Source organism: Brachyhypopomus gauderio, chromosome 10 (genome assembly GCF_052324685.1).
Source record: "Brachyhypopomus gauderio isolate BG-103 chromosome 10, BGAUD_0.2, whole genome shotgun sequence".
NCBI classification, from domain to species: domain Eukaryota; kingdom Metazoa; phylum Chordata; class Actinopteri; order Gymnotiformes; family Hypopomidae; genus Brachyhypopomus; species Brachyhypopomus gauderio.
The window spans coordinates 4,435,529-4,461,655 of NC_135220.1; the positions used below are offsets into that span (position 1 = coordinate 4,435,529).

At 44.7% G+C, this 26,127-nt stretch overlaps 1 protein-coding gene across 5 annotated transcripts in view; it reads right to left on the minus strand.

Annotated features, from left to right (window-relative positions):
• Window positions 1-26,127, minus strand: part of mitfb (melanocyte inducing transcription factor b) — a 37,267-nt gene that overhangs the window by 3,248 nt on the left and 7,892 nt on the right. The window contains exons 1-9 of one of the 5 annotated variants that reach the window (XM_077018899.1): window positions 26,020-26,127; window positions 20,426-20,681; window positions 9,284-9,514; window positions 6,994-7,092; window positions 3,680-3,845; window positions 3,074-3,166; window positions 2,664-2,720; window positions 2,493-2,568; window positions 1,236-1,383 (exon numbers count right to left, since the gene is read on the minus strand). The exon at window positions 26,020-26,127 is cut by the window's right edge and continues 135 nt beyond it. In XM_077018899.1, coding sequence (XP_076875014.1) covers window positions 1,236-1,383; window positions 2,493-2,568; window positions 2,664-2,720; window positions 3,074-3,166; window positions 3,680-3,845; window positions 6,994-7,092; window positions 9,284-9,514; window positions 20,426-20,587 — 1,032 coding nt within the window. In that variant the 5' untranslated portion in view covers window positions 20,588-20,681; window positions 26,020-26,127. Of the gene's footprint in view, window positions 1-1,235; window positions 1,384-2,492; window positions 2,569-2,663; window positions 2,721-3,073; window positions 3,167-3,679; window positions 3,846-6,993; window positions 7,093-9,283; window positions 9,515-18,087; window positions 18,305-18,358; window positions 19,538-20,425; window positions 20,682-24,017; window positions 24,164-26,019 lie in introns of those variants that run through there. The other 4 variants (XM_077018898.1, XM_077018900.1, XM_077018897.1 and 1 more) reach the window with 4 other exon arrangements.

The window sequence follows — 26,127 nt, forward strand, 5'->3', positions numbered from 1 at the left end:
ATATTTATTTATGTATTGATTCTTTTACTATAATTTATTTATTTAAAAGTTGTAGGTGAGAAATATACAACATCAGAAGGAATCTACTACATGTTCATCAGCACACAAACATCATAAAAGCCACTAAAGATTCATCTAGAACTATCACTGGATCTTAACCTCCCCCGACTCATTAATAACTGATTAATCTTATCAATTATCTTATCTATTATAAATTAGAAGTGGCTTTCCAATCCATACACCAGCGACTCATTTGAACTCCTGCTTAAGGAAACACTATAAAAGACTAGTCATGTCTTTTGTTAAAATGTTCCCCCTACCTCCTGAATACTTTAAGTAATGTTTTCTTTTTCATTATCAAAACAGTTGTAGGCCAGCTACGTGACTGAGACGTGTGCTAGTGAACAATATTATCACCAACAGAACAGTTGACTGAAGTTCACCTGTGCCCACAGCCTCGTTCTGCAGGTGAGCTCTACCTGTATCTACAGCCTCGTTCTGCAGGTGAGCTCTACCTGTATCTACAGTCTCGTTCTGCAGGTGAGATCTACCTGTATCTACAGTCTCGTTCTGCAGGTGAGCTCTACCTGTATCTACAGCCTCGTTCTGCAGGTGAGCTCTACCTGTATCTACAGCCTCGTTCTGCAGGTGAGCTCTACCTATATCTACAGCCTCGTTCTGCAGGTGAGCTCTACCTGTAACTACAGCCTCGTTCTGCAGGTGAGCTCTACCTGTATCTACAGCCTCGTTCTGCAGGTGAGCTCTACCTGTATCTACAGCCTCGTTCTGCAGGTGAGTTCTACCTGTATCTACAGCCTCGTTCTGCAGGTGAGCTCTACCTGTATCTACAGCCTTGTTCTGCAGGTGAGCTCTACCTGTATCTACAGCCTCGTTCTGCAGGTGAGCTCTACCTGTATCTACAGCCTCGTTCTGCAGGTGAGCTCTACCTGTAACTACAGCCTCGTTCTGCAGGTGAGCTCTACCTGTATCTACAGCCTCGTTCTGCAGGTGAGCTCTACCTGTATCTACAGCCTCGTTCTGCAGGTGAGCTCTACCTCTATCTACAGCCTCGTTCTGCAGGTGAGCTCTACCTGTAACTACAGCCTCGTTCTGCAGGTGAGATCTACCTGTATCTACAGCCTCGTTCTGCAGGTGAGCTCTACCTATATCTACAGCCTCGTTCTGCAGGTGAGCTCTACCTATATCTACAGTCTTGTTCTGCAGGTGAGCTCTACCTGTATCCGCAGCATCAGGTGCCGGTTGGCATTCTCAAGCTTCTTCTGCCGGTTCTCCAGGTCTCTGGCGTGCTGCTGCTCTCTCTGCAGCTTCCTAATGTAGTCCACAGAGGCTTTAAGAATAGTGCCCTTGTTCCAACGCATGTCCCTGAGGAACATACACACACACACACACACACGAACAAGCACATACACACACAAATCATCCTCAGCTGACCACCAAGTCAAATGACCCATAGATTTCATACTGCTGCAGTTTATGTGTTCTGTTAAAACAGTGGTTCCCAAACTTTTTCTGCCGTGCCCCCCTTTAGTAGATGAGAATATTTTTGCGCCCCCCCCCCCCCCCCCCCCCTTGACTAGGGATGTGTTGAAAACTTACAAAAACAATAGGTTCACAACTTTGGTCAAACATGAAAAAAATAAACTGCAAGAAACCTTTTAAATTGTTCAAGAATTCTAAATATAATTTAAAATAAATAAGGAGATGAAATAAGAGAAACAGCAATACATATGCACATGGACGTAATTTTGATTTCAAAAGTGGGGGGACATAGATTCGTCGCTATTTAAATATTTGGTTTTAACTGTAAAAACTGGGGGGGACCAAAGCCGGCTTTTGAAAAAGTGGGGGGGACATGTCCCCCCCGTCCCCCCCCAAAATTACGTCCGTGCATATGCAGCTAGTTTGCAAGCGCAGACATCACGCAGAGCACAAAGCATGTAACGGCCAGAAATATGTGTACTGTCTCTTTAAGGGAGCGAGTTGAGCGCGCGTATGGAATATTGTTGTTTTATTTAGCTATTTTATTTCTGTAAGTAATGCATTAAATGAGCTTTGGACAACTCACCAGTTCATGTATGAACAATGAAGTATTGCTGGAGCCCAGGTTTATTTTGGTAAACCAGCAAATAAACGGACTAAGTGGAATACCACCAGCGCGAGTATTAAGGTTGAACTAACACCAAAAAGCAAGCAATACAAGCATAGAATTAGACTGAATAGATCTGTTTTTATGGATCGGTCACATTGTCCCCGATACCCGATCTAGAATTTTTTCAGATATTAATATCGGAATCGGTGCATCCCTAATATTGACACATGTGCACGTTTTACTTTCAAGCTCCGCGCCCCCCCTGCAATAGCTCCGCGCCCCACCTAGGGGGCGCGCCCCCCACTTTGGGAACCACTGTGTTAAAAGAACCCTTTCTGTTTACTCCTTTTAGACTGCTTGGGAGAACCAGATATGAACTTACGGGTCATTAGATTTGGGGATGAGAGTTCCCAGCTCTTTAATTCGATCGTTGATGTTGAATCGCCGTCTCCTCTCAACTACAGCCGCAGACAGGAGTTAGACCAAGTTAGATCAGCCTGTGTCACAAAGGTCCCGTTTTCATTAAGTGAGTAGAAGGGCTGAAGACACTCACTCAGGTTGTGGTTATCTTTTTTTTGCCGTTCTTTCGCAAGAGCACGAACCTCTGCCTCTGAACACGGGGTGAAACAAAGTCCTTTAATGACCACAGACTAGTTCATCACTAAAGTACAAATCAGCCAGCACCTCTGTACCCCTCCTCAGAACCAGACCCTTCCCTTAGAACTTCCTCTCTGCTTTGGGATAGTTTGCAGACAGGGTTACAATAAAGAGTAATGTGTAGCAACATATAAAAACAATACATTTTGTAACATAGACACGAACTCCTTGTTAAAATAACACAACTTCTATGAGAAGTTGAAGATGTAAGTTAGAGCCCATCCTTGCCATCCTACCAATAAGTGGGTTTATTGTTTAAAGAGACTTGCACACAGGTGTGTGATGATGTAATGCTGGTCCACGTACCCACAGGAAACCCTTCAGATCTCTGATAGCTTTCAAACTTGCCACATGAGTCCGGCTTCTCCATCATGTGCACCATGGCGGGTGATGTGGTGACTGTAGACAGCATATTGTCAGTGTTTCACACAGCTCTTTATTTCATTAAACTCAAAACAGACTCTTCAACGTAGCACTTAAAGAGAATTACCCGTCTGCTTGAACAGACATTACAAGTGAAAAATAATTCAATTATGAGTCACTAAATACAATGGGAATGTATTTGAATGTATGGGAAGATCACAGATATGTAATAAATCATTTATTGTTATTGAAGTTATAATTTTACACTTATTTATGAGTGTACTAGATTACACCACCTACATTTAGACTCTGTGAAACCCCTTTGACACGGATGTTAGACTCCAGCCCAAGAAGCTCACACCACAGTAGTGTTATCATTCTCACAATTTGATCAACTTAGGAAGTAATGAATGAGCATTGTTGAAGTTGGGCCTTCATCACATAAGAGTGCGCACGCATATGTGTGTGTGTGTGTGTGTGTGTGTGTGTGTGTGTGTGTGTGTGTGTGTGTGTGTGTGTGTGTGTGTATACGTGTGTGTACGTACTCACCAGAGAATTCCCTTTTAATATTGGGCAGATTGGCAGGGCAGGAACTGCTGATGTTGAGACTATGGGGACCCATGCCATGGTTACTATGTGGACCCATGCCGTGGTTACTATGGGAACCCATACCCTGGTTACTGTATATATCCATGAGGTTGGCCGAAACTGGGATCTGTGGTCATAAAGCAAGTTATCAGTGCTGGTCCCTCATCCGTCTCTTAACCAACCTCACACACCTCATCCATTTCTTAACCAACCTCACACACCTCATCCGTCTAACCAACCTCACACACCTCATCCATCTCTTAACCAACCTCACACACCTCATCCATCTAACCAACCTCACACACCTTATCCATCTCTTAACCAACCTCACACACCTCATCCATCTAACCAACCTCACACACCTCATCCATCTAACCAACCTCACACACCTCATCCATCTCTTAACCAACCTCACACACCTCATCCATCTAACCAACCTCACACACCTCATCCATCTCTTAACCAACCTCACACACCTCATCCATCTAACCAACCTCACACACCTCATCCATCTAACCAATCTCACCATCTAACCAACCTCACACACCTCATCCATCTCTTAACCAACCTCACACACCACATCCATCTAACCAACCTCACACACCTCATCCATCTAACCAACCTCACCATCTAACCAACCTCACACACCTCATCCATCTCTTAACCAACCTCACACACCACATCCATCTAACCAACCTCACACACCTCATCCATCTCTTAACCAACCTCACACACTTCATCCGTCTAACCAACCTCACACACCTCATCCATCTCTTAACCAACCTCACACACATCATCCATCTAACAAACCTCACACACCTCATCCGTCTCTTAACCAACCTCACACACCTCATCCATCTCTTATCCAACCTCACACACCTCATCCATCTAACCAACCTCACACACCTCATCCGTCTCTTAACCAACCTCACACACCTCATCCATCTCTTAACCAACCTCACACACCTCATCCATCTAACCAACCTCACACACCTCACCATCTCTTAACCACGCTCACACACCTCATCCATCTCTTAACCAACCTCACACACCTCACCATCTCTTAACCACGCTCACACACCTCATCCATCTCTTAACCAACGTCACACACCTCATCCGTCTCTTAACCAACCTCACACACCTCATCCATCTAACCAACCTCACACACCTCATCCATCTCTTAACCAACCTCACACACCTCATCCGTCTAACCAACCTCACACACCTCATCCATCTAACCAACCTCACACACCTCATCCATCTCTTAACCAACCTCACACACCTCATCCATCTAACCAACCTCACACACCTCATCCATCTCTTAACCAACCTCACACACCTCATCCGTCTAACCAACCTCACACACCTCATCCATCTAACCAACCTCACACACCTCATCCATCTCTTAACCAACCTCACACACCTCATCCGTCTAACCAACCTCACACACCTCATCCATCTAACCAACCTCACACACCTCATCCATCTCTTAACCAACCTCACACACCTCATCCATCTAACCAACCTCACACACCTCATCCATCTCTTAACCAACCTCACACACCTCATCCGTCTAACCAACCTCACACACCTTATCCATCTAACCAACCTCACACACCTCATCCGTCTCTTAACCAACCTCACACCTCATCCGTCTCTTAACCAACCTCACACACCTCATCCATCTAACCAACCTCACACACCTCATCCATCTCTTAACCAACCTCACACACCTCATCCATCTAACCAACCTCACACACCTCATCCATCTAACCAACCTCACACACCTCACCATCTCTTAACCAACCTCACACACCTCATCCATCTAACCAACCTCACACACCTCATCCGTCTCTTAACCAGGCTCACACACCTCATCCATCTAACCAACCTCACACACCTCATCCATCTCTTAACCACGCTCACACACCTCATCCATCTAACCAACCTCACACACCTCATCCATCTCTTAACCAACCTCACACACCTCATCCATCTAACCAACCTCACACACCTCACCATCTCTTAACTAACCTCACAAACTTCATCCATCTAACCAACCTCACACACCTCATCCATCTAACCAACCTCACACACCTCACCATCTCTTAACTAACCTCACACACTTCATCCATCTAACCAACCTCACACACCTCATCCATCTCTTAACCAACCTCACACACCTCATCCGTCTAACCAACCTCACACACCTTATCCATCTCTTAACCATGCTCACACATGCTGTCTTTATTTTCAACTAGATCCTGGAAAGCTCCTGAATTCCAAGTGATTAGTCGACATTTTCCATTTTGTCAGCAAACATGTTCTGGATGTTCTGATGAACAGCAACTGTACAGTAATACCGCAGAGATCTGTGCAACCACAGTAAGTCTGTGTCAAAGCTGCAACCTTGATGCAGACTATCCTGCATGTCAGAAGGCAGCGTGCACCTGAGACCCAGGCTGGGCGAACTGAACATGCCAGGCAGACGGACGGCCTCAGCCCCAGAGGGTGTGGTACAGGGAGACAGATGGTGTGTGTCAGTGGTGATGACAGCTGGATCAGATGAACCACAGGGAAGTGGCAGAGGGGAGAAGATCTGACTCACTCGTGGTGTTGAAGGTAGTGAGAAATAGTTCTGTTAATTGGTGCAGCTACACCACTTTGACATTACACACTCAAAAATAAATAATTAAATAAAGAACTGCTCATAATAGGAAGATAAACTTCTGTTTTTGGAAGCTTTGTTTGCACTTCCATATTTTCACACTGAGTTTAATGATCTATTATTTTTTTCCATAATATATTTTCTGTGTTGTTTAGCTGCAGAATAGATATTATTCATATGTATATTATTAACTATATACATTATATGTTACAAAATGCATTAAAACATTATACATGTGTTGGAATTAGCATGTTACTGGGGTCATTGGAGTGCATGAATGTGTCCATTCACTTAACAGTCTAGGATTACATTTCAGACAGACTAGGAATGATTTTATATCAGGATAAACACTCCTCCAGCATAGCAAGAGTGATGACACGGATCTCACTGAGGTTAACAGAAACAGACTCCACTTGAAACATATACACTTATTCCGCTCAAGCTATGAGGAGATCACAGTATGTGGTTTAATTAGCGCATCTCCATGTTTTAACCAAAACAAACACCAACTTTGAGGTCTAAAATTTGAGGTCTACATAGCTTGGGTACATATGATTGTCAATGACAACCAGTTCACAGGAAGTGAAGCAGGAAGTGAGAGCTGTACCGTGGTGGCCATGTGAAGACCTGGTTCCATGGACAGGCCCAGCATATCTTCACTGTAGCTTGATTCCAAACTAATGATGTCATCAATGACTTCATCCATCTAAAAACAAACAATAACAACAACAAAACAGAACAGCTTACACAGGTATATGAGATACTCTAAAGTGTGTGTGTGTGTGTGTGTGTGTGTGTGTGTGTGTGTGTGTAAGATGAGGTCTGTCTCTATTGGTTCTTCACACTGCTTATTATACCGCTGACCACATGGTTCTCTTTACTCACACTGAGAAATGTCACACTGCTGCATTAACACTTCTTAGGATGATAAAAAAAAGCGTGTCAAACACCTGGGCAGCAACTTTAGCTTTGAGTACCTTAGAAGTTCCCAAAAAGAAAATCCTCCAACTCTTATTTCTGATGAGTAATCAGAGATTCATCCACAACTGGCAAAGACTGAAACATTCTGCTATGACTACACAAGATCTCATTCACAGTTACACAAGCACCTGCGATTTGTTAAAATTGATGTAATATTTTTAATTACCTTGAAATGCTTTCATGGTCTTTTCACATGGCATGTCTGTGAACTGATTCTAGCTCTTCTACCAACAGAAGTATTGGTCTCAAGATGTATTGGTCTACATTAATATCGGTCTACAGAAATATCGGTCTACAGGCATATTAAATTTTCTGCTCATGTATTTTATTCTATTTCCTTTCTATCTTATTTTTACTGTATTTTATTATGTTCAAATTCTCTGTCTGTCTGTCTGTCTAGATGCAAAAGTTCACGCAAACTTACTCACAGATCCCTCTATATTCTTGTGCTTTTCACATGCATGTGAAATTGCTCCAAGCAGCAATTAATTAGTAATTCACACATTAAAGCGTTTAAAAGAAGTTGCTTAATGCATGAAGACCATGAAAAGTCAGAGCTCACCAGTCCGAATTATCGAAATCAGGTGTTTCAATCACTTCCATGGCCACAGGTATATAAAATAAAGCACCTAGGCATGCAGACTGTTTTTACAAACATTTGTGAAAAAATGGGTTGTTCAGTGCTCAGTGAATTCCAGCTTGGAACTGTGATAGGTTGCCAGCTGTGCAACAAATTGTGAAAATTGTGGAAATTTCCTTGCTCCTAAATATTCCACAGTCAACTGTCAGCTGTATTATAAGAAAATTGAAATGTTTGGGAACAACAGCAAGTGGTAGGCCACATAAACTGACAGAGTGGGGTCAGCAGATGCTGAAGTGCATAGTGTGAAGAGGTCGCCAACTTTCTGCAGAGTCAATCACTACAGACATCCAAACTTCATGTGGTCTTCAGATTATCTCAAGAACAGTGCACAGAGAGCTCCATGGAATGGGTTTCCAAGGTCAAGCAGCTGCATCCAAGCCATACATCACCAAGTGCAATGCAAAGCATCGAATGCAGTGGTGTAAAGCACACTGCCACTGGACTCTAAAGCAGTGGAGGCGCATTCTCTGAAATGAGTAATTTCAAATGCTTTAATTTCAAATGCAGATTGCCAAATGCTTCTCCATTTGGCAATCTGATGGATGAGTCTGGGTTTGACTGTTGCCAGGAGAATAGTACTTGTCTGACTGCATTGTGCCAAGTGTAAAGTTTGGTGGAGGGGGGATTATGGAGTGGGGTTGTTTTTCAGGAGCTGGGCTTGGCCCCTTAGTTCTAGTGAAAGAAAGCTCTGAATGCATCAGTATGTCAAGACATTTTGGACTATTCCATGCTCCCAACATTGTAGGAACAGTTTGGAGCTGGTCCCTTCCTCTTCCATCATGATTGTGCATCCGTGCACAAATCAAGGTCCATGGTGTGGATGAACTTGACAGGCCTGCACAAAGTCCTGACCTCAACCTGATAGAACACCTTTGGGATGAATTAAAGCCGAGACTGAGTGCCAGGCCTTCTCGTCCAACATCAGCATGTGACCTCACAAATGCTCTCCTGGAATGCGCTATGTTCGAAAATACCCATACACACACCCCGAAAACCAGAAGAGTTGAAGCTGTTCTAGGTGTAAAGGGTGGACCAACGTATATATTGAACCCTATGGATTAGGAATGGGATGTCACTTAAACTCATATATGAGTCCGGAAAGGTGAGCGAATACTTTTGGCAATATAGTGCATGGGACTGCATGGTGCTGGCAGAGCTGTACAGAGCAGCTTTAAACAAAACAATGAATATATTTTTATGCTGTGTTTAAAGTTTTGAGGTATTGTGGGCTTTTCTGTAAAAAAAAAAGTCATTGAAACTGAAAGACGTGTACCTCTTTCTCGCAGTTGGAGTTGAGTGTGAGTAAGGCCATGGGGCTGTTGGGGGCGCTGCTGCCCGGCCCAGGAGGCATTCCCCCGTGGTCAGAGGCCTGGTTGGCACACGGCAAACTGACCGCCTGGGATCCAAGACCTCCTCCTAATGTGGTTGACAGGTAGGCCTTCACCTGCTGCCGCTGAGCCTGCTGGATGTGATACTTGGTGGGATTCTCTAGATGGGTTTTGACCTAAAGAAAGAAAAAAGATGGATGGGGTGAGTAGGAAAAAATAGAAAAATGAAAAACAAACAACTATTAAACTCTTCAGATTTCACACAATACATGAGGTAAACACTCTTTTATAAGAAAGAAAGGTACTCTCAACTTGGGCACTTAGTTCATACCTATGTGATACTGTTAATATGTTCTATGATCCAAGAGAAATCAGAGCCTTCAGCACATACTATTAGGAATTACAGTTCAGATCAGTAATGTTGGTTTGTTTGTTTTTTTTCACTTTCTTTGCAGCATTAACCTTTGAACTGACATCATAACTTTACAATGGGTGTTCACCAGGGTTCCACTCTTGGTCCACTCTAATTTACTATGCATAATGAATCAGTTGCATCAATGATCAGCTCAATAGCTTTTCTTTCAACTACAGTGATACATAACTGTACTTCTTTGATCTTTCACTTAACTCCCATAACATGAGCTACTGTAACTGGCTTTAGTTTATATGCTGTCATTCTTCTGCAAAGCTTCCAGAACTGCTCACTGCTCAAAAACCTTCAAAAGTGATCTAATGTGACTCTCTTTCTGAGATCTCTCCACTGGCCCCTTGTAAAAGGAGGGATCAGGAGTAAATCATTTTCAAAAGCAGGCAAAATCACCACAACGTTCACATTTACATACTGTCATACTTTTAAAATGCACTGTCAAATACGTTGTGATGAACAAAACGTTACAATGATACCAGTTTTCACTCATTGTGAAAAATCACCTGACGATGATGATAATATTCAATCATTTCCAAAAATTTTTAAAAGATGGGCTATGTTATTGTTTGTCTGTTTTTAGAGAACAATCTGCACTCTTCCACCCAACACTAAACGCAGGTCATCCAGCCTTTGCCTCTTGCTCCACACATTTTATAAACTGCAAAGAACTAATGTGTCATACATGGAAAGCAATTAACATAAGCCACAACAAAAAATGCGTTTAGCACTTGTGTTGTTTTGTGGAAAGCAAGTATTTATTCCTTTAGAGAGCCTCTTACGTCAGAATGGGGTTAACACAATGGAGGTCTTTTTTTGCCGTCTGTCAACCCTATTACCCAGCCCACACTTCCTCCAAGTAAGGAACTACAGTTTCACTCCATTTACACTCTGGAGGCTGAGTCTGTGAGCTCAGGACACACTTAATAAAATGGCCTTTATGGTATATAGATGAATGGAGAGGTTACAACAAAAGCATGCATGACAGTGAATTTATCACTTTACTTCTTGAATGTCCGTGCTGGTCATACCTGCTTAGGGATGTCTTAAGCTTGTTCATTCTTATATACAGTGGGCTTCATGGAGATTTTGTCTTTAATTAAGATTTTAAAATAAACATGGATTATAAAAAACCTCAGTAACTGATAAACCTGTTACTTTAAAATCAACACATGTCAGTTTATTAAAGACATATAAATAGATGCGGTTTTTTTTTTTCCGCTGAATTTGAAGAGAGTATTTTTGGCACTCACTCAGAGTCATTAAACAAAGCTCTTAGCCAGACAGAAGGGACGAGTGCTCACATACTAACACTCCATAGCTACATGCACAAAGTCCTAAAAAATGTAAGTAATTAAAAATGAAACATCTGATCTTCAAATGAGAATATAGTTCAAACACTGTAATTGCAAACTGCATTTTATACAAATATTTGTTCAATATTAAAATATTAAGCAAATAAGAATATAGGTCAAGCACGGTAATTACGTCTATCGGCATTTCGAGCAACTTAAATAATAAACAAATGCTACTTTTCCAAAACAAAAGTCATCTACATGGGGACCGATGGTATGATGCTTCTCTGTCTAGTTAACTCAGAAGGCCAAACTGTTAGTGGTTGGCTGGTTATTCGAAGTTGATTAATGATTAACACAGTGTAGGACTGTGTAAGAGCCTGATGCAACAAACGTGAGCTGCAATAAAGACACTCCTAGGAACACATTTGAGGGCGTGCAGACAGAGAATAATATTTACAAAGAACACACATTTGTTTTTAAATATTAAAAATTTCATTCGTCATAATGTGTAGTAACCTTGATAATAAATCCCTACCTAAGTCTGTGGTCCTTTCTAATTCGGTTCATTTTGATCTTCTGGGCTCACAACATGCTTACAAAAAGTGTGTCCAAATGTCCAGCAAATGTCTAATTTCACCAGAATTCCTCCACATGAAATGTCAAATGTGTTGCAGAAATGAAAGGTAAAGCTTTGTGAGAGTTGCTATCACCAGAGTTCATTCAACGGTTATCAAGGCTAGACAGCGTGGTTGTGCGTTGGGGTGCGTGCAGTTTTGACCTTTCAAAGACCTTGCCACTTTATCTAAGAGGACAGTTACAGTTTCATCCTGAAAGAAAACAGCACTCATTCATTTGTCTTACCCACTACCTTCAGATTGATCTCCTATAGATCTGAACATCTATAATTATTATCTATAATGTATAATTGTATGATCCTCCTTGCTTGCACCATTGTCTTCATCTCTGATTGAATCATGTTGCAGGGTGTGACTCTGTGACAGCCAGTTGTCAATCTCTCCTGCTCATTAAAATATTAAGACCACACCCACACCACTACCTGTTAGCCCAGTGTGGTTGGTTTCTCAGCAGTGTTTTGTCAGTGTTTAGTTTAATATGATAAAACCATTATTATTATTATTATTATTATTATTATTATTATTATTATTATTACCTTTATTATCATAGCACACTGAACAAAATAAAGCATTGGCTCAATGTAATAAAATTGAATTAATCACACGAATTTTTTTTTCATTGACTCAATCCAAAAAACTTAATTCATGACTAAATGAATTTAGTTTTTTGGATTGATTCAATGAAAAAAAATTTGTGTGATTGATTAATTCAATTTTATTACATTGACCCAATGCTTTATTTTTTTCAGTGCAGAGACCATCCTGTGTTCAGCTTTCTACTTAAGCTTTCCTTAAGATGAACCTAAAGATGACCTGAAGATGACCCACCTGTGACGCTGGGCGGCGGTAGACGGACGAGACACAGAATCCGTACTTTAGTGGCAAACGTCACTTTAATCAACATATAATATTGCGCAATAGCGCACGGAGAACAGAGATACACACACAACGTGTAGACTGTAGACAACGACGAGCACAGGACACTGCGCGAGCGCACATTAAATAGACAAACCACATTAACCCCAGGTGATTACGAGACGATTCACAGGTGAGACGGATTATCACATGACATAGCCATCACCACGAAATATCCACAGACGCAGACGATGCACGTAGACTACGTAAACACACGCCCAAAAGGGAGGGGCCGGGGTCCTCAACGTGACAGACGCCCCCTCCAAGGGCACTACCCGTCCCGGGGTGCCAACAGGACCGAGTGCCCCGAACCCACGACGATGGGCGGATCCGACGCGCTCAGTCCTGCGTCTGGGAGGTGACTGCCCTTGGTGAAGCGTCCGCCACGGACCGCCTAGAACACCCTCCCTGGGAAGACGGGGGAAAAGACGGAAGACACATTAAACGGAACGTTCACAAACACACAAACAGGCACGCTCACACACAGTGGCACAAGAGGGAAAAACGGGTTTGGTACACAAAGGGGAAGACTGACAAACACGGGAACACACACACACGACATGGGCGCCAGGCCTCGCGCCAGGAGGAGAGCGAGCAGGGGAGAGAGGTCCGGAGCTGCTGCTGCTGCAGGCGCTGCGGTAGGCGGTGCTCCTCCTGCCTTTGCTGCGGACTCTCCGCCAGGTGCAGCGCGGCGGGCGGACGTGCCAGGTGCAGCGCGGCGGGCTGACGTGCCAGGGGCAGCGTGGCGGGCTGACGTGCCAGGGGCAGCGCGGCGGGCTGACGTGCCAGGGGCAGCGCGGCGGACGGACTGACCGAACGGGCCGTGTGAGTGGTCCCCTTCGGTCTCCATTTCTTCCTCCTCTCCCTGGCTCCACTCCATGGGCTGCTCCGGGCTGCCACCCCGGGAGCAGTCCATATCACTGTCTCTGGAGCAAGCGGAAGAGGGCGTCCGCTTCCCTCTTACGGTCTCCGCAGACCTCTCTGAGGGGGGAGGGCTCTCTTCTTCCTCCGTAGTGTAGGAGCCCTCCTCCTCCTCACCCTTCTCTGCGGTGCGAGAGGGGCACACGGGCGGAGGGAGGTAATCCTCGTCCTCCGATTCTTCCTCCGACTCCGCCTTCTCCCTACCGTAGTCCACGGTGGAGGCGGAGTCCTCCGACGGAGGGTATTCCTCTCCGTCCCCTCCACCGTAGTCCACGGTGGAGGCGGAGTCCTCTGACGGAGGGTATTCCTCTTCCTCCTCCTCTCCACCGTAGTCCACGGTGGAGGCGTCGCATATAGAAGGGGGGTAGTCCTCTCCTTCCTGCTCCTCCTCGGAGTCCTCCTCCCCGAACTCGCTCTCCGGGGTGGACTCGACCGCCCCGTAGACGCAGGAGTCCACCCTCAGGGGCGAGAGGGCGCGTGCTGGAGAAAGGCGTCGTTGGCGCTCACGCCAAATCCGCACCGCCCCCTCGCGGAGCTCCTTCGCCAACTCGGGGTACTGCGTCCCCCGTGCCGCGGCCAGCTGGAAAGCGCAGACAGGATCCTGCTCCAGCTGCTCCTGCGTAGGCACAGCCTCCTGGCGCGGAGAGGAGCCTTCCTCCTGACCGGGGGTGTCCTCCTCCAGCTCGAGCACGCCCACCCGCAGGGGCGACCGCTCCCGAGATGGAGAGGGAGAAGAGCGGTGATGCCGCTTGCTGGGTTTCTTTCCCTTTTTTGGCTTTGATTTATAGCCCGGCATCTTTCACTTGGTGTCTCAGACGGCTCGTCGTTCTGTGACGCTGGGCGGCGGTAGACGGACGAGACACAGAATCCGTACTTTAGTGGCAAACGTCACTTTAATCAACATATAATATTGCGCAATAGCGCACGGAGAACAGAGATACACACACAACGTGTAGACTGTAGACAACGACGAGCACAGGACACTGCGCGAGCGCACATTAAATAGACAAACCACATTAACCCCAGGTGATTACGAGACGATTCACAGGTGAGACGGATTATCACATGACATAGCCATCACCACGAAATATCCACAGACGCAGACGATGCACGTAGACTACGTAAACACACGCCCAAAAGGGAGGGGCCGGGGTCCTCAACGTGACACCACCAAAAGATGAAGTACATAATTTTTGCTGTCGTTGGAGCTTTTGAAAAACCACATTCTATATGTTTGAACATAATGTAAATTATTTAATTCTGCTCACTGTAATGCAGTTCATTTGCAGTGCAGCAGATGGACTAGCGGTTGAGCTATTGCTACGCTAGAGACTGTGAACGCATCATGAGACCAGCACAGCAGGAACCCTGTCTCCAGTCATTACCAGGGCAACCGCCGTGCCCGAGTCCTACAACACAGGCTGTTGGATAACCAGATGCGCAAAGTGTGAAACACATGGCAAACCAACCACATGAGAGGGAACTGGTGAGGGTCAGAGGTCAGCGTATGGTCACGCTCTTTTTTGAAATAAAATACAAAAAAAGCACTTGGGAATCTGAATTTCAGGATTAAATGTGAGGCAGCTGGAGAGAGGTAAAAAGGTGAAAGAATGCAGCTTGTTGTCTAGCAGTCAGGTTCAGTGATAATGGACATCTGTTGCTAGACGGCCTGTGGACTCCTGAGCCTCAGAACGTCCTTATCATTTAAAATCAACGACATTAGAAACAGCCTCTCTCACAAAGCTCTTATGAAGAACAAAGTTCTGGCTTTTTGTTTTACATGGGAGAAGACTTCCGTGTTTTCCGAATGCTCCCTGCATCCCTGTGGTGAAATGTGCCAGCATGCGGAGAGCTCTTACCACTGTGTGGCCTGAACCAGAAACCTTATCTGGATCTACAGGACATTTATGGGACAACAAACCATATTTAGAGCAACAAACCGTAAAAAGGTGACAATTTGAATACACTAAACAGTTAGATTAGTTTCATTTTGCATTTTTACAGCTGCCTGTTAATTATTGGAAATAATTCACAATTCAATAATGCGTGTGTGTAGTTTTTTGTATCCTGCAATAACTGCTAAAATATTATATTATTGAAACAAGAAAATTAGGAATATTATCTATTGCTTTCATAAGTAGAAAGCTCTCCTCTTCTGTGTGTATATGCATGTGTGTGTGTGTGTGTGTGTGTGTGTGTGTGTGTGTGTGTGTGTGTGTGTCAGAGAGAGAATGAGACAGGGAGGGGGGGGCTTCATACTACATAGATGACCATGTGTGTTTTTTGCTTCCAAAGTTATTTCTTCAGGGAAGCAAAAGTGTTGAAACAAGTCACATGTATGACAAATCACAATTCTGTGTGTGTGTGTGTGTGTGTGTGTGTGTGTGTGTGTGGGTGGATGAGTTTCATAGAACAGATTGTAGCATGACATGTCACAAACAAAATGTCAGCTGCTGAAAACAAGCCAGGTCAAAACAAATAAATGTGCACAGGAACAATTCTGATTTGAAAACGATCATTTAAGACTGAATTCAGGATCAGACTATGGGCCTACTTACACGCAGAAGTATGGAATTGGATTTAAATTCTGTAAGAACACTTTATGACCCCAACCTCCAGGGCCATTAGCAATAACAAAAAAATTTATTAATAATATTGTTTAGCGAGTAATTTATGAAAGTGTCTTACTAAAGTCTACAGTGTCGTCAGTAGTGTAAGTTACTAAAGCCAGTTACTAGAAGTTACTAGAAGCTTTTTTCAGTCTTACGATTGAACAGGCTACAGAGTGGACGGAGTGGTGTTAATCATGGACATTCTTTGTTGAATTAGCCTCCAGTCCGCGCACAGGTCGAGTCCGCCGCACCTAAACCGGTCCAATTCTTGTTCCGCTATGGGACAAAGTTCTCTCGGGTAATTAAGAGACCGTTCGGTCTTTAAACAAATCATCTAAGCTTCGGGTCTGCACCTGTAAGGTCTAGCGGGTCTGGCAGGTACCCCTAAGCTCATTTCGTGTGGCTTTGAAGAGGGGGGGGGGGCTGCCACGCTAATCACGGACAAGCGTCTCGCAGAGTCGCACGCGCGTGGAGGTTTTGGCCGCGCGCACTGCTGCACGACTGCGCACAGGATCAACATGCCTTCGTCTCCTCGAGTGGAGCGCGCATTTCTCACGCTTGTCTAGTTCAATGTTTCATGTTAAGTCATAACGCTCCGGCGCTAAAAGATCATGGCGATAAAGGAGCAGGATAACTGCTGTTTGTGTTAAGGCTGCACGTCTATGAGGATCAAATATGTTTATAAAGATATGTCAAGATGCATATTTTAATCTGTGGTAAGAGGAGAATTAAATAAACGAAATTATACTGAGACGCTTTCAATAATCTTGCACTCTCAAAAAGCAGGGTTTGTAAAAGAATGCGATCAATTCCTTGTTCAATTCATTTGCCAGAAAATTAAAACATCTTTAGCTTTACATTCTAATGACCATACATTTTTTCCATGTACAACATGAGAGAGATTGGGAGATTCAGTCAGATCTGTTTCTTCTCAAAATGTTAATTGAAGAGCAACCTGGACCAAAACAAGCTAATCTAAATCCAAAGAAGGCAGAATTCACTGCTGATCTGAAGGGGCGACAGTTCTTGGTCAAAGGGCGGAGGACGTTGTTCGTTAGGGATATGTGAGGAAAGAGACGCCAGTGTAGGACAACCTGTGCGCTAATGCTTTACCCATTCACAGGCTAAGACTTTAATGTATCTGGAGTCTCCTTAAAGTGCTCTCAAGATGCTGAATTTAAAAATACAAATCCTACAATGTAAATCTGGTCTCAAAACAAAACAGATATTATCAGTGAAGCATAAGCATTTTTTTAATGTTAAATGTTTGAAATATAAAACAGTTCTGTGTGTGTGACATGATGTTTAAAACGGGACTGAGAGGGTCCCATCACAGATCTGTTGTCCTGTGGCACTGATTTCCAACACTTCAACGGTCCTTCATGTCTGAGACACTGAGGGCATTATTAATCTACATTACACTCGAAGGAGAAAACATGTGAATCACCATTTTTCTCTGATGTGTTTTGGTATCACTCTTCATTTGTTTATTAATTAATTTGTAATTAATTAATTATTGTAATATAGCTCTCTCACTCTCACTGGATAGATAGATAGATAGATAGATAGATAGATAGATAGATAGATAGATAGATAGATAGATAGATAGATAGATAGATAGATAGATAGATAGATAGATAGATAGATAGATAGATAGATATGCATGCAAGAGATACACACATTTGATACTGAATATTCAATGTTATACTCTCCACTTCAGAAGAAAGGGAATAACAGTAAGATTTAAAAACGTCTATTGCTGTTGCAATGAGTTCACATCAAAAACCAAAATCTCATAAAGCCACATACACCATATACTTATAATCCAGAGTCTCCAAAATACTGTAATAATCAACCAAACAATTACACACACCTCCTTTGTTCCCATGGCAATGCCATCAAATGTTCAGCAATAAACAATTTTAACCTGATCTAAACTCTTACCAAGTAGCATCAGTGCTCCGTGATCTTGTGCGGTGGATTTGGTAGTAATGATCACAGTCTGTGTCCAGCAGCACAGAAGATCAACAACAGCGTCTAGTTCTGCAGACTAACATGGAATCAAAGCTATGAAAAGATGTGAATGTAGCAGTGCAAATAGGATTAAGGATGGCTAAAGCCAAGAGGCTGTAAGCACAGCATGCCTTAAAGAGAAACTCTCAGAGGGAAGATAATCCCCGTATGCGTTTTAACACACTTCACTCCTCCGGCCCACCTTTCCTGTCTCTCTGCTGCCTTCCACACAGCCCCGGAATAAAGCACGCTCCACCGAACGACGGCACGGTAAAGACGGAGGGAGCGGAGGAGAGAAAGAGAGCAGCGCAGGTTTAAAAGAGCTGAAAACAAAATCTGGAGTGGGAACATCAAATTAGCAACAGAAGCAACACATTTGTGTATACACTCCGAGGGTTCACACGTGTCTGTGTGTGTGTGTATCTGTTAGTAACACAACAAAAGGTGTACGTTATTTTTCCATCTGCTTAATAAAGGTAGCTACAAAGCAGTTCACGGTTAAAATTCCTTTTGGTTAAACACTGATCTCAGTTCAGTCAAGCATGTTCTGTTTGACTGTTCACACCAACTATCGATGCCTCTTGCAAATGCAACAGTAGATTTTAGTCTGGGGACACAGTTACACCCAAGCCTGTCTGTGGATGTGGGGACACAGTCACTCCCAAGCCTGTCTGTGGATTTGGGGACACAGTTACACCCAAGCCTGTCTGTGGATGTGGGGACACAGTCACACCCAAGCCTGTCTGTGGATGTGGAAACACAGTTACACTCAAGCCTGTCTGTGGATGTGGGGACACAGTCACTCCCAAGCCTGTCTATGGATTTGGGGACACAGTTACACCCAAGCCTGTCTGTGGATGTGGGGACACAGTCACACCCAAGCCTGTCTGTGGATGTGGAAACACAGTTACACTCAAGCCTGTCTGTGGATGTGGGGACACAGTCACTCCCAAGCCTGTCTATGGATTTGGGGACACAGTTACACCCAAGCCTGTCTGTGGATGTGGGGACACAGTCACACCCAAGCCTGTCTGTGGATGTGGGGACACAGTCACTCCCAAGCCTGTCTATGGATTTGGGGACACAGTTACACCCAAGCCTGTCTGTGGATGTGGGGACACAGTCACACCCAAGCCTGTCTGTGGATGTGGAAACACAGTTACACTCAAGCCTGTCTGTGGATGTGGGGACACAGTCACTCCCAAGCCTGTCTATGGATTTGGGGACACAGTTACACCCAAGCCTGTCTGTGGATGTGGGGACACAGTCACACCCAAGCCTGTCTGTGGATGTGGAAACACAGTTACACTCAAGCCTGTCTGTGGATGTGGGGACACAGTCACTCCCAAGCCTGTCTATGGATTTGGGGACACAGTTACACCCAAGCCTGTCTGTGGATGTGGGGACACAGTTACACCCAAGCCTGTCTGTGGATGTGGGGACACAGTCACACCCAAGCCTGTCTGTGGATGTGGGGACACAGTCACTCCCAAGCCTGTCTATGGATTTGGGGACACAGTTACACCCAAGCCTGTCTGTGGATGTGGGGACACAGTTACACCCAAGCCTGTCTATGGATGTGGGGACACAGTCACTCCCAAGCCTGTCTATGGATGTGGGGACACAGTCACACCCAAGCCTGTCTGTGGATGTGGGGACACAGTCACTCCCAAGCCTGTCTGTGGATGTGGGGACACAGTCACTCCCAAGCCTGTCTGTGGATGTGGGGACACAGTCACACCCAAGCCTGTCTGTGGATGTGGGGACACAGTCACTCCCAAGCCTGTCTGTGGATGTGGGGACACAGTCACTCCCAAGCCTGTCTGTGGATGTGGGGACACAGTCACTCCCAAGCCTGTCTGTGGATGTGGGGACACAGTCACTCCCAAGCCTGTCTGTGGATGTGGGGACACAGTCACTCCCAAGCCTGTCTGTGGATGTGGGGACACAGTTACACCCAAGCCTGTCTGTGGATGTGGGGACACAGTCACTCCCAAGCCTGTCTGTGGATGTGGGGACACAGTTACACCCAAGCCTGTCTATGGATGTGGGGACACAGTCACTCCCAAGCCTGTCTGTGGATGTGGGGACACAGTCACTCCCAAGCCTGTCTGTGGATGTGGGGACACAGTCACACCCAAGCCTGTCTGTGGATGTGGGGACACAGTCACTCCCAAGCCTGTCTGTGGATGTGGGGACACAGTCACACCCAAGCCTGTCTGTGGATGTGGGGACACAGTCACTCCCAAGCCTGACGGTGTTCTCTTACCCTCAGCACCTCCATGGGCACCTGGGCGGCAGTAGGCAGGCTGCTGTGGGAGCTGACGTTGATGGCAGGGCTGTGGACGTGCGAGGGCTGGGTGTAGGGCGAGGCCTGGTGACGTCGACGCTGCTCTTCACGTCTGTCCTGCTCCTGGAGCTGCTCACGCATCAGCTGCTGACGGAGAAGGATCCGCGAGGTCACAGCTGACGAGGACAAGCCCAGTGGAGGTCGGGAGGAGCTACACTGCTGCTCCAGAGAATTACTGCAGAGAGAGAGAGGTGGAGAGAGAAGAAACGGAGAGAGGGATGAAAAGAGAGGGAAAGAGATGGAAAGTGAAAGTTAGTGGCAGTGTGTGAAAGAGATGGAGGAAAGAAGTAGTAAGAAAAATGGATAGACACACAGGAGACAGATGGGAAAAAGATAGAAAGAAAGAAAGAAAGAAAGAAAGAAAGAAAGAAAGAAAGAAAGAAAGAAATGAGTGAATTGGGGGAGGAGAAGCAGAATTACTCCTTAGTAAGGAGCAGACATACACCAAAAATGGAAAAAAATGGACTCACATTTTGAATAGAAAAATATACTTTTCATAAATAGACATTCAACTGGACGTTAAAAGAAACTGGAAAGACAAAGTAAATGTTAAGGAGAGATCAGTGTACAGCACTCTTCAGACCACAAAGTGTTGTGCACTCTTCAGAATGTCTATCACCTGAAAATCTCAGCACGGTTAAATTACACCTTCAAATGTAAAGTTTTTATCACACAGACCAAGATGGACTCAACGCCAATCTGAAGAACCCAAAGAAGCAACAGTTCTGGACAGATTTTACCAATGGGAACTTTTTAGGTAAAAAGTTAGCAGTTCAGATGTTCATTATTTCAGTAAACAGTAATATGTCACATGATGTACTAAATTGGCCAATCAGAGGAAGTGCAGTTTGATGTCTAGTAACAGTTTAATGCAGTAACAGTTTAATGAAGCGCTTCAACAATGGGCTCTGTTTGAAATAGTCTTCTACATACTGTATACTTCATACTACACTCAGTATATACTGTACTGGATACTGGTCAGCAGAACAGTATGCAGTATAGTGTCCAGTACACAACAAATGCAAATCATACCACAAAGTCACGTGACGGAGGTTCTGCCCAATTGGGACAGATTTTCCATGATAATTTCTTGACAGGGTGCCGTACACCACAAAGAATATTTGGTGGAGGTAGTACGTCATCCGAGTATCTTTTGAGTACTGGAAACATTAAATTTCATACTGCATACTGCATACAGCAAACTCATTTGGGGCCCATTCAGTACGTAAGTAGCGTGTAGCATGTAGCAGGCTATTTCAAACACAGCCGAGGTACAGCTGGGATTTAAGTCTTCATAGGAACAGAAATCCAGTCTCGCTCGGACACAGAAAAGCACACAACAGGAAGTTGCACAACATCTTGCCTGCTTAGCTTTGCTGCATTTAGGGAAGCGCCCCCAAACACTCGATCCCTGCTACTCTATACACCATTAGTCTGAAGCAGGGAGGAGGCTAGCCCGAAGATGAATGAAGTTAACCCTTAGTGCCTTTCTCAGTACGCACGGAGGCTTTACAATCAACACCCTGCACTCAGCGTTTATATTCAGTCAACAGACACAGACACGGTCACTCACAAACACACAACACACACACACACACACACACACACACACACACACACACACACACACACACACACACACACACACCAGGAACATTTTTAGTGTAGCCAATTTTTACCTCACCTCCATGTTTTTGGGGTAGTACTTTAAAAGCCCCTGTACGTGAAACTACAGACACCCTTATCAGGACTTGTGGCTAAAACACTTCCATGTTATAGCAAATGTATCAAAATATGTATAGTACATGTATCAAAAATTCAATAATAATGAATTTGGTAATAAAACACAATTCCGGGCATCAGCTATTCATCTGTAGGGTTAAAGCACAGCTATGCAAACTCAGAGAAGTCATACATAAATCAAAACCACTATTAACGAGTCATTGCACGAAGCCTCGAGATCTGTACAAAATGACCCACTGAGGCATTAATTGATTGAGGTGGCAGTAAAATAATGAAGCATTAATTGGCGGTGGGTAATTATCAGCACTGGTCCCGTGTTGCCCAGGCGGGGAACACGGAGGGAGAGGCACCACCATCTGCCCTGTCTCAGGAAGGTGCCGCTGGCGTCCATGAGTCATGGGCTCCAGCCGTCCACTCATGCGGGCTAGAAATGCTGACACTCTCCAACCAAATACAGGCGGCCTCTGGAAGGAAGTTTACCTCAGCTCCGCTGCTTCTGCTCACACCGTACCTCTTCAGACCCAACGAGCATGAGACGTCCCGACTCAGATGAATATGATAAAAAGACACTGATGTTTGTGTCACGTTTGTTTAATTTAAATTGATCAGTTATGTGTATAATATGGGTCTTAGGAAGGTTTTAGGGGTCTTAGGTGGGTCTTAGGTCTTGGTCTTGGGTCTTGGGTGGTTCGTAGGTTTTAGGGGTTTTAGGTATAAATGTGCAGCTGGAGAAATGAGACGCTCAAGTGGTAATTTTCTTTTTCAAAAACAAATTAAGTTTTGTCTTAGACTCCCCTTAAAGGGCAAATTAAATTTAGTTGGATTTAACCTTCATCAAATGCAAAGTTAATCCAAAGTCACTTTAAGCTCTAAAATATTGCCACACTGGCGAACCCTGTGCATAATATTTGGACTTCTAGGCTTTCCACTCTAAACAGTGGTTCTCCTGCTATTGGAGAGAAAGACTTTGTGTTATGTGCTATGCTGAGGGTAATCGTCCGCGTTTGTGTGTGTGTGTGCTATGCACACACACCATCTCTGTCCTATGTGTATGTGTGGCAGCAAAAACAATAGCTTCATAGTCCTATGTGGACACACCCCTAACTCCGAGAAAGCAGCAGCCAATCAGAGGACAGCCGAGTGGGCAGTGTCAGAAGGAGGCCGTCCTCCTCCCTTAGGCTGCCAGATCATCAGTGTTTCATCAGCGACTGATCTCAGAGCAGATTTTTGCAGAGTAGGTAATAATGCTTAATGTGGGATTCAGATAGGGAAAGCTGACCCTGAATCAGTGTAGAGCAAAAGCTTCCAAATGTGGAGAGAGCTGTTAACCACAGTACCTACACTATGAAACCAAACCTACACGTTAACTCCCAAACATTCCCAACAGACTACAACACTCACCAACTGGACCTTCAGCAGATGTGTGACACACCACTGCCAATCTTCTGTTTACATTAGAATTTTTATATTAATATTTCTATATTATACCCATTAAGAATCAACATCAACCCATGTTGGACATTTGAGAACTTAAACTTTAAATACAGCTCAAAGAAATAAATAAAATTAAACATCCTTCCAATACTTCCTAGAAAAGAACACATACTAGTTTAATGTTATTATGCATGAACTTGTAAGGATATTTATATGTCAAGATTTTAATATAGCACATGCACTGACATAAGTGGACATGCACCCACACTCTCTCTCTCACACACACACACACACACACGCGCGCGCGCTCCAGTGTCATGACTCTTGTACTCACGAGCGGCTGCCGTGAGCCGTGTGGTAACAGTGGGCCCTGAACACTTCCAGCGACTCCATGTTAGTCACACAGGCCTGAAGGTGTACCCATCGCCCTTGGAGAGCCTCGCCTGTCACGCTAGCCTGGCAAGCATGTGTGTGTGTGTGTGTGTGTGTGTGTGTGTGTGTGTGAGCGAGAAGAGGGGGGTGGCACCAGTGCTGGCTACTCCAATCCCAGGCAGGGGTGCAGAGTGAAACATACACAACCACAGACAGCCACTAACACGGTGTGTTTGCATGCATGAGTGGGTGTGTTTGTGTGTGTGTTGACATTACAAAGATCATATTAAGGGAAGGAAGAGTTGTGACTAAGCCCTGCATGGAAACCGGATAGGAATCTGGACTATGAGAGCTATAAAACTGAAAAAAATATTTTATATCAGATGAAATCAAATGAACCCCCACATGCCAACCTATACATGACATCACTGTATACGACAACATTTTGGCTTAGAAAAATCGAAACCGTTTTTATTGACAGATGCAAATACACCTAATGATACACTTAAAATTAGAAAAGACAGCTATAATAAAAATGTAGCTGTTAATTTGACATGGCAGTTGAACACATCTTGGCATGGCAGCTGACATCAAAATGTCATGTAATAGGCCCCAGTCTGACACCTTCCCCAGAGAACACAGGAGTGTGTAGAACAGCCCAACACCGAGTGCCACTAGATGGCACTCCATCCTGCCAGGCTCACAGTTCACCTTCACAGTCACCTTCTCTGAGGGTGTGATGTCACTACAGGTGCTGTGGGAAGGGGTGTGGGCTCCTGTCTTCTCTCTCTCTCTCTCTCTCTCTCTCTCTCTCTCTCTCTCTCCAGTGTTAATTACTACAGAGCATGCTTGACAGCACCCTCTCACCTTTTCACCACTTCTTCAACGATATGGCACACACACACACACACGCACGCACACACACACACACAGAGGAGCTAACACACTGTACAGTTCACAAGTTTTAACAGGGTGAGATCATATCTCCTAAAAAGAGACAGATTAGCTAGCGTGAAGCGAACCAAAATCAATTGACAGTGAAGGTTCTGCATCCTTAAGCCCTGCCTCACCTGAAACAGCAGTATTCTGACCCAACAGAGAGGTGACTTACAAACACAGTAATGCTGGGAGCCTCCCCCGCCACACAGAGCAGGCCTCTTTGTTATCATATGTGCAGAGAATCTGGGAAGGACCCACTCATTCAATCTCAACTTGTCGTCTCCTATTTCTATAATTAGGGTTTGTTCACTGGCCTCTGTCCTGTTTGCTGTGCCAATCCTCCTTCTCTCTATCTCCCTCTCTCTGTCGCTCCCTCTTTCCCTGTCCCTCTCTCTCTCTGACACTCTCTCTCTCTCTCCCTCTCCCCCTCTCTCCCTCCCTATTCCTCTCTCTCCCTCTCTCTCTCTCTCTCCCTCTCTCTCTCTTTCCCTCCCTATTCCTCTCTCTCTCTCTCCCTCTCTCTCTTCCGCTCCCTCTCTCTCTCTCTCTCTCTCTCTCTCTTCCGCTCCTCTCTCTCTCTCTCTCTCTCTCTCTCTCTCTCTCTCTCTCTCTCTCTCTGACAGAGCAGGCTGTAGAGGAGGTCGAACAGCTAACACACTGCGAAAAAAACCTAAAAGCTACTAAATGACTAAATTGTTACAGCACAGCAGAATAGCTGTCCTTTTAATCCCAGAGCCCGACATAACCCTGCACAGGGGAACGTTCCCATCAGTCAGCAAAAATAATGCAGTTCACATGTGAGCAGAATGTGAGAGACTTAAAATGGACCCCACACATTACCCTTAGTTTAATCATCCCAGACACATATCCTACATCTCCTTATCCCCATCAGAGAAATACAATTACAACAAATAAACTATAATACAGCACAGCAGTAAACAGTAAAAAAAATACTGTACAAAATGCCCTAATATAAAGAGTGATAAAAAACTGAGTATTCTGCACCAGAAAAGATTCTGTCTTACCTTCCCACGTTTGCTGGGAGCGATCACAGGTGTAAGTACTTTTGCAGCGTTCAGTCTACACTGATGATTCTTTACAAACTTCCCACTAACCCTGTGATGGGTTGCGTG